This window comes from Diadema antillarum, unplaced genomic scaffold, assembly GCF_040938485.1.
Source record: "Diadema antillarum isolate AM-2024a unplaced genomic scaffold, OU_Dant_1.0 scf00000071, whole genome shotgun sequence".
NCBI lineage: Eukaryota > Metazoa > Echinodermata > Echinoidea > Diadematoida > Diadematidae > Diadema > Diadema antillarum.
The window spans coordinates 8,031,119-8,044,591 of record NW_027270960.1 but is presented as its reverse complement, the minus strand read 5'-3'; the positions used below and the strand labels follow the sequence as shown (position 1 = coordinate 8,044,591).

The window sequence follows — 13,473 nt, the reverse complement described above, 5'->3', positions numbered from 1 at the left end:
TGTCACTTGTGGATGCAGGCAAAAAACACTGTCAGAAGTGTGTAGTAGTTGGTACATATTGCAAGTATATTTGTCACAAAGCTAATGGAATTCCCATATTTTTCTAGTCTTGAAGAAGCGATTGATTCCGTTCCTTGATCACACATTTTGTATGAGGGAGAACTGCATCATAAACAAAGAGAATAAAAAAACCAAAACTGGGCTAGTAGGGAGTTTCCACACATTGGCGACTCAGGAAGCAAGTAAAACTTTTAATAGGAGACACAAAATAATGAAATCCAGTAATTGGAAAGAATGAAGCATGATAGTGCTCATATACTTAAATCATGAAAGACCTGAAAGAATGAAAGCAATGCCATAATATTTCACACACAACTGGTTAAACTGCACAAAATCTCTTCCTCTGACATCATAACAGTTCATTTATGACATTCAGGCACTAACAATCAAGTAGGTACTAAAATAAAAGCCAACTACCTTGGCTTTTGTTTTGCTGAGTACCTACCCCGAGGCGCTTGCCATTGAGAAACACCTTCAATCCCTTGCTACACCCAGCAACGTCATAGGCCCTACGGGTCAGCAGTGCAAGGACGTCTGCATCCAGCTCTTCCATCTTGAACTTGGCAAGGTCAGGGCAAAAGGTCACTTCTGTGAAGTCAGTCCCGTCGAACGGAGTGATCTTTGGTGGACTCGTCTTTGACATATTTGTGTGCCACGACTGAAACGGTATGGCAACAAAATAAAAGTGTAAGGATTAGAATATTTGAAATTGCGTATCACACCATAATACAAACTACCATTCATCTATCCATTTCTAAGAAAAATGCAAAATGTGTCAGATTATTTTTCTTTCTTTTCTTCTCACATTCTGTACTGCATATTAACACATTTTATAAGCTGAAAACTGTTAGATCAAGCTTTTTTTTTTCTATCATTTCTTGCTCAAGTAAAAAAATAACTCACGGAAATAGGCTACGTCCTTCCATGGAACTAATTCACTTGACATACTAGAAACCAAAATCTGAATCAATATTTGGCAAATCTTCCAGAGACAAATGACAAGAGAAGAAAATATAACACATAACACTCTAAACACACATAAAATAAAAAGCAGTCAAAAGGAAAAGTGCTCGATTGCGTAAAACGGTAAAAACTGATGCAACAGAATGCCTTCCCTCCACATGTACCTTTCTAACTTTCTTTCTTGCCTTCATTATTTCTTTCCACCTGTGATGTCTACAATGCTAACTTTTTCCGTCTGTCATGGTCTCCCTCCCTATCTCTTTGTCTGACCACAAAATGCACCAGTGACTAGTTCTGGGATATATACTGTGAAACCATAAATTTTCGCATGCATTTTAATTTCACAAATTTCGTGAGAGCAAAGATTCGCAAAATAAAAATGCACACAAAAGTTCTTGTCTACATTTTGCATTGATGTCAGTGGCAATTCACCAAAATTCATGACACGAAAAAGGCAGTTGGCTCCAATTTAAAAAATTTTCTTGCTGTATATAATTCTTCTTTTACAGTATGCAGCAGACTCTCCTATCTAAACTCCAATTTATTTGACAGTGTTGTCTGAATTATTTTCAAGAGATGCTGCAACAAGCGCTGTTAGGAATTGAGTGACAGACAATTTTAATCAACTGACCTGCTTGAATTTCTTCTTGTACTCTTTGCATGCAGTGACCACAGTGAACTTTGTACTGAAGATGTTGCACAGCTTTGCACCATAGCCATTTCTGCCACCTGTCAACACAAGATCATTTTGCTTAATGAAAGACATCAAAGAATATAACTGGAGTGTATCAGCTCAAGTAGAGAGCAAACAATACATCAGTGGCACAGGAAAGTGACAGAAAACAGAACTACACATTAAAAACACTGTTCACACAGTGTGTTGCCTCAAGTTCAGGCACTGCCTAACTTTGCTGATGTAGTATAGTGTGTTGATAATCAAATGCATGAAAAAACTGAAACACTTCCAGCAGACAAGAGTTTAGAGACTTATACATCTGGCCACTCATAGATTGTTGCTTTTTGAAGCATTCAGCATTTATTTTCAACCCTAATTCTAAATTTGTACAATTTCACTTCACTATGTAAGCATGTGGAACATTGCTGCTCAGATATTTCAAACACTGTACAAAATGCCTATAAGATTTATAAAAGACAATCACACACTGTTTGCAAAGTATGATTAGAGCAAATCAGTGTTTCTTTGGCTGGCAAACAATTCTTGAATCTTATGATCTATGTACTAATAGGGTGCAAGGACTCATTATACAGTTTGACCTCCAATTTTCAGAAGAACTATCACATCTTTAAAATAAACATTCGCGTAGATGGTGGCATTCATCATATTTTCTCAAGGAATCTTGCAACAAATCCTGCAAAAACACTACTGTATGACATATTGAATGCATCATGGCACATACCTGTTACTTTTTTTTCTGTGTCGTCATAGTTACTGGATGTGAGGAGGTGTCCAAAGATCATCTCTGGCACAAACATCTTCTCCCCTTTGTGCTCGACCACTGGGATGCCTTTGCCATTGTTCCAGATACTGATCAGATTCTGTTCCCTACACAAGACACACAGAAAACACATTACTGCATCGTGTACAAAAATTTCAGCATATACAGGGTGTATCAAAAAAAAGTTACACTTTTGAAAAAATTGTCTAAATTACACTTCAAAATATTTTGAAGATATTTTCACATTTATGGATGCCCGATAGTCTCATCTATCAAGTGCAATCAACAAAATGAACTTTTATTCACGCTTGGCTGAACACTGACATTCTTTGTCCAGAGTGTGAAAAATGACTTGTGGCAAATTGAAAGAAGATGGAAAATTCAGTCAGCGGTCCAAATAAGTGCTCCTATTCAAACAAATTGCTTTTTTGCTTAAAGCTTTGATTATGTTATGACAGTCTGAGATTTTTTTTGTCAGTTTTATCGTAATTTTAATGATTTCATTTCTAAATCAATTGATGAAAATTAGAATGTGTAATTACTTTAAGATCTTTAAAGCACAGTTTTCACAATAAACGGACATGTCAATACCATATGCCAGTTATCTATTAATGTGGTAATGGTACTAAATTCATCAACATTCAAATCATTCATCCCATTAATCAATCAACTGATTGACCAACCAATCAACCAATCAATCAATCACTCAATTAATCAATCAACCCATAAATACACCAACCAAAATAATTGCTAGTTAGTCATTGAGTCGTTCAATTAGTGAATCAACTCAATAATCAATTAATCACTTTTCAATCATAGAAATAATTAATTGGCTGATTGAACGAATAAATCAACAAATAAATCAGTTTTTCAAACATTAATTAGCCTTTAAGCCACGGGGGGGGGGGGGGGGAGGTGATATTCCCTATGTCAATCTGCTACTTTTTATAAAACATACATACAATTGTGACTGACTGATTGATTGATTGATTGATTAAATGAATGATTGATTGATGGATTGATTGATTGATTGATTGATTGAATGCTTGATTGATTGGATTGATTTGACTGATTGTATTGATTGAATGATCTGAGGATGCATTAATTTTGTACTTTTCTTCTTGAATGAGTGACTGGCATGTGGGTTCGATATGTCTGTGCATGATTTGTGATAACCGTGCTTAAAAGATCTTGATGTTGTTAATCAACCTTCCGTAACACAATGGAATCATTTAAAATGTGACAGAAAATTGTCAGATATTCCTAAACTATCATAACATAATCAAAACGGTGAGCAAAAGAGCAATTCGTTTGAATGAGAACACCTATTTGGGCTTCTGACTGAATTTCCCATCTTCTTTCAATTTGGCGCGAGTCATTTTTCACACTCTGGACAAAGAGCATCAGTGTTCAGTCAAGCGTGAACAAAAATTTGTTTTGTTGATTGCACTTGATAGATTAGACTATTGGGCATCCACTAATATGAAAAAATCTTCCCAATATTTTGAAATGGAATTTAGACAATTTTTTTTTTAAGTGTAACTTTTTTTTGATACACCCTGTATGTAGAGATGCAATGATGAAGCCTCTTAATTTGAAAGAAATGGATCCATTCTTTTCAGTACATTAATGGTAAAATCCATGCTGACAGATAAATTTCATGACAATAAAAGGATGAATGGACATGCTAAAAACTGTACAAAACTGTTATAACTGAAAGAATTGTGAGAATTTAGCTGTATCTCCTCTACCTGACTCTTGAAAACAACAAAAAGCAAACGAGTCCAGCAAAGCGTGTTTGATATGATGATACAAGGAGGTGGCAAACTGTAAGCTACACAATCAAAAGCTGAAAGACTTTTTAATCAAACAGGGTCTTACTTGTCAATGGTGATCTTGATGCAATTCATATTTGGGTCTCTTTGCTTGTTGTCAGCAGCATTCACTGTGGGGAGAAGATGCATTGAAGAATGTACAATGTAAGATTAACTATTTAAAAAACTTGGACATTGAAATGGAAATTGGTACAGGGTCAGCATCATCTACAAGTTGTACTTGTACAACTTTGGATTTTCACCTTCAATGGCATATCTACATGTTGCAAACCTGATAAATCTGTCTCAATTAATCAACAATAAATAATAACATTGAGCACAATTACATTTTAACACACCCTGCTTCTTGGAATCTGACCATAGTGCTCTTATGAACATCATGAGATCCTAGCATCAAACCCATTAAGAGCGCTACATGTACACAGGTTTGGTAAACATGTACACACATACTGTATGTATGCATTTTCTCCATGAACCAAACATCACTTTTCTCATTTGTACACAAGCACACCTTTAACTTCCTGTCAAGAATCAGGTGATCTGCTTTACGGCAAACTTTGAGCCCTCAAAGGATCCATGTGGGCCACACTGCTATCATCAGCTGGTCTTCATCTATACTGGAAATTGCATGTATATGTATACAATCTGTACCACACATTCATGGCACAATCAGTTCTGGATCTATAGAAGAATTTTCAGCATATTTAACATATGTTAACCTCCAAAAAGCATTAAAAATCTACCAACTAAACCACAACTGAAGTTTGGAGGTACACCCACTGTATTGGCAACATGTCCTCGGCTTTCACAAGTAGATCAATACAGACACTGTGACCCAGTTGACGGAGATAGAAAATATGAATAGAAAGTAGAACTCTGTCTCACCTAAGATTTCATCAAAGATCTTGTAAAGGCCAGGCACAAAAGTGACCGGTCGGTTGACCATCACCCCGTCATCGACTACCCACATTGTCTGCAAGAAAAGGTCAATGATTTCTTGGTTAAGAGTATTCTCTATGATACACATCTTGTGGAAAGAACGATCCTGAAAGGGTATTTTTGCAGAAGCATGAGATCAGTACACGAGGAACAGGTAATGACTTCTTGCTGTGACTTCCACTTCTTCTGATATAACAATAGGACCTTTTAAATTATACAATTCATACATAAACTCCATGAAATAGTCATTCATTTTCTGCAAATCAGCATCTAGTACAGTCAGAGTCAGAGAGTAAACATATCTCTTGGTGAAGAATAACATAAAATCATGTCTGACAAGAAATCTAAATTTGTGATCCTCATTTGCAAAGACAGAACACAGGTTTTCACACAGCACTGAGTTTATGGTCCAGACACCAAACTTAATAATGACACATCCTTGAAAGCAGCTAACACTCATGTACAATGGTGTAAAGTTGAAATTTTCTTCCACCAGCTAGATCCTCACTTTTCTATTTGGAAACCTTTCGCTTAACGGAAACCAAACCCCAAATATTAGCATGAATTTGAGTGAAAGCAGTAATATCAGTAGAACACATCAGTACAAGTTTGAGGAAAATATGACAATCTATTCAAAAGTTATGAAGTCTAAAAATGTCTGTGCCATCATCGTTGGATAAGAAGACTACTACATGTACACTTCATGACGTCATTTGGATTTTCCTCCAACTTTCACTGATGTGTTCCACTAATGCCACTTTCACTTAATCCACATTTATATTTAAGCTTTGGTTTCCTTTAAAAAGAAGTACTGGAGCATGAATAAAACAAAGATTTGAATTAATCAAATATATTGTGACTGTAAGTGCAAGAACCTCATTAGGAACACAACTATGACAGAAAAAAAGCAATTAAAGTTACTCCTGGGCCCTGTTTTATGAAGAGTTAAAATTGATCATATAGTTGATTTCAACTGTAAGTCCATGGCAGCCTGTGTGGTAAGGAAATTTAAAATCGATTTTATCTTTTGATAAAACAGGGTCCAGAAGTGGCAGGACCTGTATACCTCTGTGACTGGTTCAACTGAACCAATGTAGGTATCGGGACGCAGGAGGATGTGTTCCAGTTGGGTCTTCTTCTGGTAGATCCTCTCCACAGAGAGCTTCTTTTTCCCACCTGGTTTGCCATCGCCGGAACCGAATGGCGGAAGGTCGGGGATCTCCTCCTTCACCTCAGTCTTGACTTCTGCCTTCTTTGCTGCTGCCTTTTCCTTCTCTCGCTCCTTATCAAATAGAGTCTGGGCACAGGATGAAAGACATGGGCAGCCATTGTAAGTCACCAACTTAGATGTAGAATTTTCAACTGCATTAATGAATAAAATGTATCCTTTCTGTTTCTCTTTTTTTTTTTCCACCAGGCAAAGTTTTGCTACAGACTCCACCACAGTATCGGGGTCAGGCCTGAGGGATTGATGTGATATACCGTAATGCTAATGGCCTAATGTCATCCTTCCATTAAGGCCATGGCTATGACCAAAGAAATGCCTGTGGATGGATGGCAAAGATATAGTGTGGCTGTATACACTGACAGGTATTATGAGCCAAATGACAGCATACCATTAAATGGACTGATAAGTTCTGGCTCTTAATCCTATCACACAGAGTAACAAGTATGTATACTGTACACTGAATGCAACACTGCTCACTGGCACTGGTCCTATGGTCCCTGACCAGTCAAAATCACTGTCGGACCAGTAACGTTTTCAGGAGTGGACCAGTGAAAAATGGAAAACTGGGTACCTACAAACTGGTCCAACAGACAGGTTGAATCAGTAGAAAAAATGGGTTACAGTGTAGTGTGCAGCCCTGCTGAATGTACATGTTTCATAGTGCATGATGGTTAGAACTACAACTACTGTATTGGTCCTTCATCATCTGCTCCCAGTTTTAAAGGAGAATTCCAGACAATTCTTTTAATTTTACATCATGTACAGTAGTATATAAATTGATATGTGAAATAGATGGGTAATTCCATGGGGTTGGGACTGAAATTGTGACATACAAGTTGAAAATTCAAGTTGGGTAAATTGAAATTTCCTTTTTCCCCCTGATTTGTTACTCCCATTCTTCAACATATTCCACTAGAAATCTGTTTATTACTTCACACACTTTCAGTCAGCATGGGTAAACAGGTATGGCAAAATACCTATGTTACACGGACTTCATTTGTTGACATCCTTCATCATTTTGTGTTCTGAAATGATAACAATGAACACATCCACGTTTTTTTCGTCCATAGCACATCAACATGTTATTTAACAGGCGCATGAGATCATTATTAGTAAGATTGTATGTTCTGATGTCAACTGCAAGCCACTTTTATTAACATGTTTTTTTCTACAAACCATTAACAATTTCAATCAAAGGTTTCACTTTTTCATCAAGAGTGATACAATGACAATATCCTTAAAAGCACCACAATTGAAGCAAGTGATTTGTATGGGTATTCAAGTGAAAACATGATTTTATTGTTATAATCAGGGGTTTTCAGACAACAACCTCGCCCACGGTGTACTACCTATGTTACACGGACAGTATGTCTTTGTAACATAGGTACACTACGACATATCAACCGATTTCCTTTATTGTGGTGTGAGATGTTAAAACCTACACATATAGACTTTATGTATGTTCCCACAAATAACACTATTGTAACAGTTCTTTGGAATTATATCTACTGCACACCTGTGGAACAATACCTATGTTACACAGACTTCAATTCTTTGTAACTCTGATATGAAAGAAGGCAGACTTAATCAGAAGAAGAAGAAGAAAGTGAAGCTTTACACAATTTGACCTAATATACACTAACAACATCATCAACTAGTTGTCAACTAACTAAGAAAACTACATGTAATAAAGAGAAATCAGACAAGTCTTCTTGTCTTCTCCATGTTCTTTGTTTGAAATTAATTTCTGCTCTTTTGTCCAATGTCCATTTAGCCCTCGATTTTTGTTTTTCTTCTGTCCATTTTCCCTCTGTGCAGTTTTCTTCTTGTCTAGTTTGTTACATTCGCTCTTCTTGGGTGTTGCTTTGTCGGCTTCCTCTCTGTTTGTGGAGTGCTGTGGATGTGTCCTTTTTACTCTTTCATGTAGTTTAACATGTAGCGGTGGTAGAGGAGGAGCCATGGCAGATTCATCAAAAAACTGAACAAAAGGTGTAAAGAGAAATAGAATAAAAAAATTAAAAGAAAATTTTTGTCGGGGTTGACTATATATTCCTGTTGATGTATCTGTGTGTTTATGAATGGAATTAAATAATTTTAACAATTTTGCTTACATTTCTACCTCTTGGCATACCCATTAGCTAGAGTTCCATGTGTACCTCCCACCAAAATTGAAAAAAAAAATGGGTTATGCTTAAAATGATGTAAATATTAATAACAATAATATGGCATGTAAAACATAGGAAAATATCATTGTCATACTCTATGCTAAAAACTTGTTTTCAGATGCAAGCTACACTGTAGGAAGGGCAGGTCGCTGTCCCCAGTGTCCTAGCTAAAGTTAGGGCTAGGGTCAGGGTTACGTTTACGGTTATGGACCTTAATAGACTCCCAAAATAATACTAGGCCCTATTTTATATTCATCCCCCATCGAAATTGTTGCCCTCTTTTTGAATAATAGTGTAGAGCAATAATAGTCCAATTTTGATTGGGGTTCATAATTTTATTGAAGCCTTTCCTACCCACTACCCACCCAAACTGAATAGGACACTGGCATTTTAGCTTTGAGACTTCACAGTGGGTGAACATGGAATGGAAATGGTGAATCCTTGTGAAATGTTGACAACTTCATCAGAGCATCTAACAGGTCAGTGAAATCTTGGAAGGAAAACATTGACATTTTCGAAGTAAATCTGTTAAAGAGAAAGAATTTCACAGCTCCTAGTTCCCTCAATATCACCAGCAAAATAAGGCAAACTCTATTTCTCTAGTTCAGATGCAGTCTGGACATCTACGTTTTCCAACTAGTAGATAGTGATTAATACTAACTCTAGCACGTTTACCTTGGTAGATATATAATGACAAAAGGGTCCAAAAATTCACAATAATCGGGAGGTAAAACAATTTTATTTTGCAGTGAAGATACACTGATATACTTTTGTATGGTTTTCTAAGAGAGGAATATATGCTCCTTTTGCAGAGATCGGCATGGACGGAAAATTTGGCAATCAAAATTATGAACATGAACCTGTAACAAATATCTCAGTATGTGGGACTACAGTATCATCGTCCACAGTATTTTTGGCCAGTTCAGAGGTTTAGATGTCGTTTTTTTTCCTCTAATAGAGTTACAGAATATGACAAATGTTATTATTTTTGTAAAATAGTGTAAAAGCTTACCAATTGACATCAGAAACATTAAAACTCCTGTACCTACGTTACATGGACAACGGCAGAAAAACAGATCTTGCGCTGTCCAGGTAGGTGTATGTTGGCTGTGAGTAGTTTTTCTGCCATTGGGGGAGGACTGCCAGTGACATGAATATGATTGCTGAAGTTAGTAGCTCTTCTTTTTATCGCGAGACGCGTCTTTCCTTACCTACGTTACACGAAGAGGCCGGACATCGCACTGAAGTACAGTGATATGTTCCGTATTTTCTCGTTTATTTGGAGGATTTTGATGCTAATTTTTGGATAAGAATACTCCTGAAATATAAATCTCATTATAGAAATAAAGTTTCTAATCATATTATGATTGGAAGTGTATGTAAAACCATGCTATACCTATGTTACAACAAAAATTGCCATGGACATCGTTTGTAACATAGGTATGAGGTTGCTTGAAGATGCTCTGGTGTTCTTATTTTGTTATAAATGTTTATGTGCCTTATAGTCTTTGTAGAAGTCACCTTGCCTCTCTTAATTATGATAGGCATAATGCTGAAAGGTTGTATATTCCTGTTTTACATTGCCATGAAAATGGCATATATTTATGTCACAACATAAACCACAAAAAACCATGGGACATCATTAGTGAAACAGTCATAGACAAAATACATTTGTACACAGGCTTGTTTTTTTTTCATCAAATAATTCTTCACACATTTCTCTCCCAGAATAACTGCAAACCACAGACAATTATTTGATAAATTTTTCAGAATATGACTTTTATTCCCTACACAACATGAAAATCTAGAGAAGACCCAACCCCATGGAATGACCCAGATTCGTGGAATTCATTGTGGTCTTTGAGTAAATAGACCAATACTCTGAAAAACCCAAAACAAATTATACTGAACAAGGATGATGACATAGGAGGCTCACATAATCTGGTGAGTTAGCAACATTTTTCACCTGCTTAGAATTTATGCATGCTTTCTTCTTTTGTTTTGTTTACTGGAGCATCCAATCAATCATTCTTAGGTCTACTGTATATGAAGCTATGTCATCATCCTCATGCATTGAGATTTTTTTTTTGATGAATTGTGAAAAACTTTATTACTCATCGCAATCACTATTAATTTTGAAACTTTGTAGAACTAGACCTCTAGGTCTAGTAGGTATCACCAATCAAGAATAGATGTTCAAATGCCAAGCATAAGGTCTACAAGTCATCTGGAAGTCTTAAAGCAGACTGTACAGATAAAAATTGCATTAAGCTTCGTGGCTTCACTTAATTGATTTATTATTTTTTATCTATTTCTTATTTATTTTTGGCAATGCATGCCTTCTAGAGGGTCTACCCCTCGGCTCGAAGATTTGCTGAGGTTACCTACAGGTGTACTCTGCTGGGGTAGAAATACAGTGACCAGTCAAAAAGACATCTGCCACAACACAACTCGTGGGTAACTAAATTGACATGTTCACATACAACCCTTGGCCTTGCATGTTGATGGACAGGTTGATAATACATAGATGTCTACATGTATAGGGGTGTAGAGTAGAATTTAGACCATGAACTGTCTAGATTCTACTTACACGAGTGCTTCTTCTTCACAACACTGACTTAAGACATACCACAGTATACAGTAGTACATTGTAGGTGTCCAACACATCGACACTGTACATTGAAACCGACCACTTCTTTATAGCATTGCGGGTAAAGAACAAACTTTCACGCATGAGACTACTGGGGATTCTTTACTGGGGATTAGAAGATGTCAAAATATTACTGTAAAACCTGATAATAAACGAGATCAACAGCAAAACAATGATACCGTGCATTATCAAAATGGCACATAGGAAAAGCATTGCATTCATTTCACATTGTGTATTGTTACATGTAAATGGAGGGTAGGGGTGCACAGGTGTTGGTTTCAAAACTACTACGTGAAACTGAGTGCGTCAAAATAACAACCCACGCATTCGAAGCCATTACACGTATCTTGAAAGAGTGTACCGCAAATCGCATTTTCAGTGTGTGCCTGTGAATTCAGAGTATTTTCTATACATGTGATCTGAGAGTAAAATTTCAGGCAAATTGTGAGATATTTTAAATATCTATTCACAGAAAAACAGTAGGGTGTCGATGTGTTTACTGTTGGACACTATGGAAGCAGGAGCCCGTCAAAAACAGGGATATACGTCGCGTAGTAATTCTAATTGCTACGCGACGTAAATAATTACGTCGTGTCGTTATTCGAATTACTACGAGTCGTAATTCGAATTACTACGCGACGTAATTATTTGCGTTGCGTAACAATTTGAATTACTACACGACGTAATTCCGAATTACTGCTCAACGACTTCATGTCACGACATAAAATGAATTAGTGTCCTGTTGAAATTCATAATGCTACACAACATAAATAATTACGTCGTGTGGTAATTCCAATTACGACACAACACAAATAACTACGTTGTGTTGTAGATAATTACAACACGACGTAATTCCGAATTACTGCTCAACGACTAACGCAGCGAATTAGCGTAGCGACATTAAATCAACCAATGAAATCGTTCGTTATTTCCTCAGTGATGCATCATGGTGCACGTGCCAAAGGGCTAGACACTCATTTCCTACATCATGTTTGTCAGTATTTGGTTAGCGGGTATACCTTAAATACATATTTTCTGATACAATGTAGGCCCTATAATTTAGGTTATAAACATTTCATAGGATTGTACTGTCAACGAAATGCATGTGGCTCGCTGTACAGTATAGCAGGGAGGTGGAAAGGAACTTCCACCTCCCAGCTGTATAGCCAGCTTCGGTTTTCACCAGCACGCAGTGAGCGGATTGCATGCACAAGATTCACTCCTCCTTGGTTTTCACACACTATTACGAACGATCCCATTGGTTGAATTAACGTCGCTACGCTAATTCGCTGCGTTAGTCGTTGAGCAGTAATTCGGAACTAGACATCTACGTTGTGTTGTATTTATTTACAACACAACGTAACTATTTGCGTCGCGTTGTAATTGGAATTACTACGCATTGTACTACGTTGTGTAGCATTGGGAATTGCAACACGACACTAATTCATTTAATGTCGTGACATGAAGTCGTTGAGCAGTAATTCGGAATTAAGTCGTGTAGTAATTTGAATTGTTACACGACGCAAATAATTATGTCGCGTAGTAATTCGAATTACGACTCGACGTAATTATTTACGTCGCGTAGTAATTCGAATTGCTACGTGACGTATATCCATGTTTTTGACGGGCTCCTGCTTCCATAACACTCAACCATACAACATGAACATGACATTTGAAAACAAGCCTGGGTGGGAGTCGAGGTCCAAGCGCGCGCGCGCACACACACACACACACACACTCGCTTGCAAACTGCTTGCAGTTTCGCAGGTTACTGGTAACACATTTTTCCATGCCTTGCTCACTCGTCTCATCACTCAAATCAGTACCTCGCATTAAATGTAGCATCAGAAATAAAGAATGGATAATGTCTAGATTCTACTACTACTTTACTAGCCTACACGATGGTATGCTTACCACCCATTTCAGATCTCCGCCGGGTCCGTCGCTCGCCATTTTAGTCTCCTGTTGAGTAGCTTTATGCTCTCAGTCTCAGTTCTGTGTGATGATGCGACTCAAGCCCTCTCCTTATCCTTCCTCTTCTATCCGAAGCGAAGTCAGGTTTAACTCGACACCAAGCGGCCCTCTAGTAGTAGTACAGTCGCAAAGCCGCTGCGCTTTGTTCGCCAGAAGCAGGACCCGAAATTGTAGAAGTTGCCGCCTCGATAAGGGCGGCAGC

The 13,473-nt window shown here is 37.3% G+C and overlaps 1 protein-coding gene across 1 annotated transcript in view; it reads right to left on the bottom strand.

The window, feature by feature from the left end:
* The window catches only part of LOC139717031 (DNA topoisomerase 2-alpha-like), a 41,385-nt gene extending 28,121 nt beyond the window's left edge, over positions 1-13,264 (bottom strand). The window contains 7 exon segments of the mRNA XM_071628547.1: positions 506-718; positions 1,655-1,752; positions 2,442-2,587; positions 4,362-4,425; positions 5,201-5,288; positions 6,321-6,551; positions 13,212-13,264. Of these exon segments, the coding sequence (XP_071484648.1) occupies positions 506-718; positions 1,655-1,752; positions 2,442-2,587; positions 4,362-4,425; positions 5,201-5,288; positions 6,321-6,551; positions 13,212-13,250 (879 nt within the window). The 5' untranslated portion in view covers positions 13,251-13,264.
* Positions 13,265-13,473: the final 209 nt, after the last annotated feature.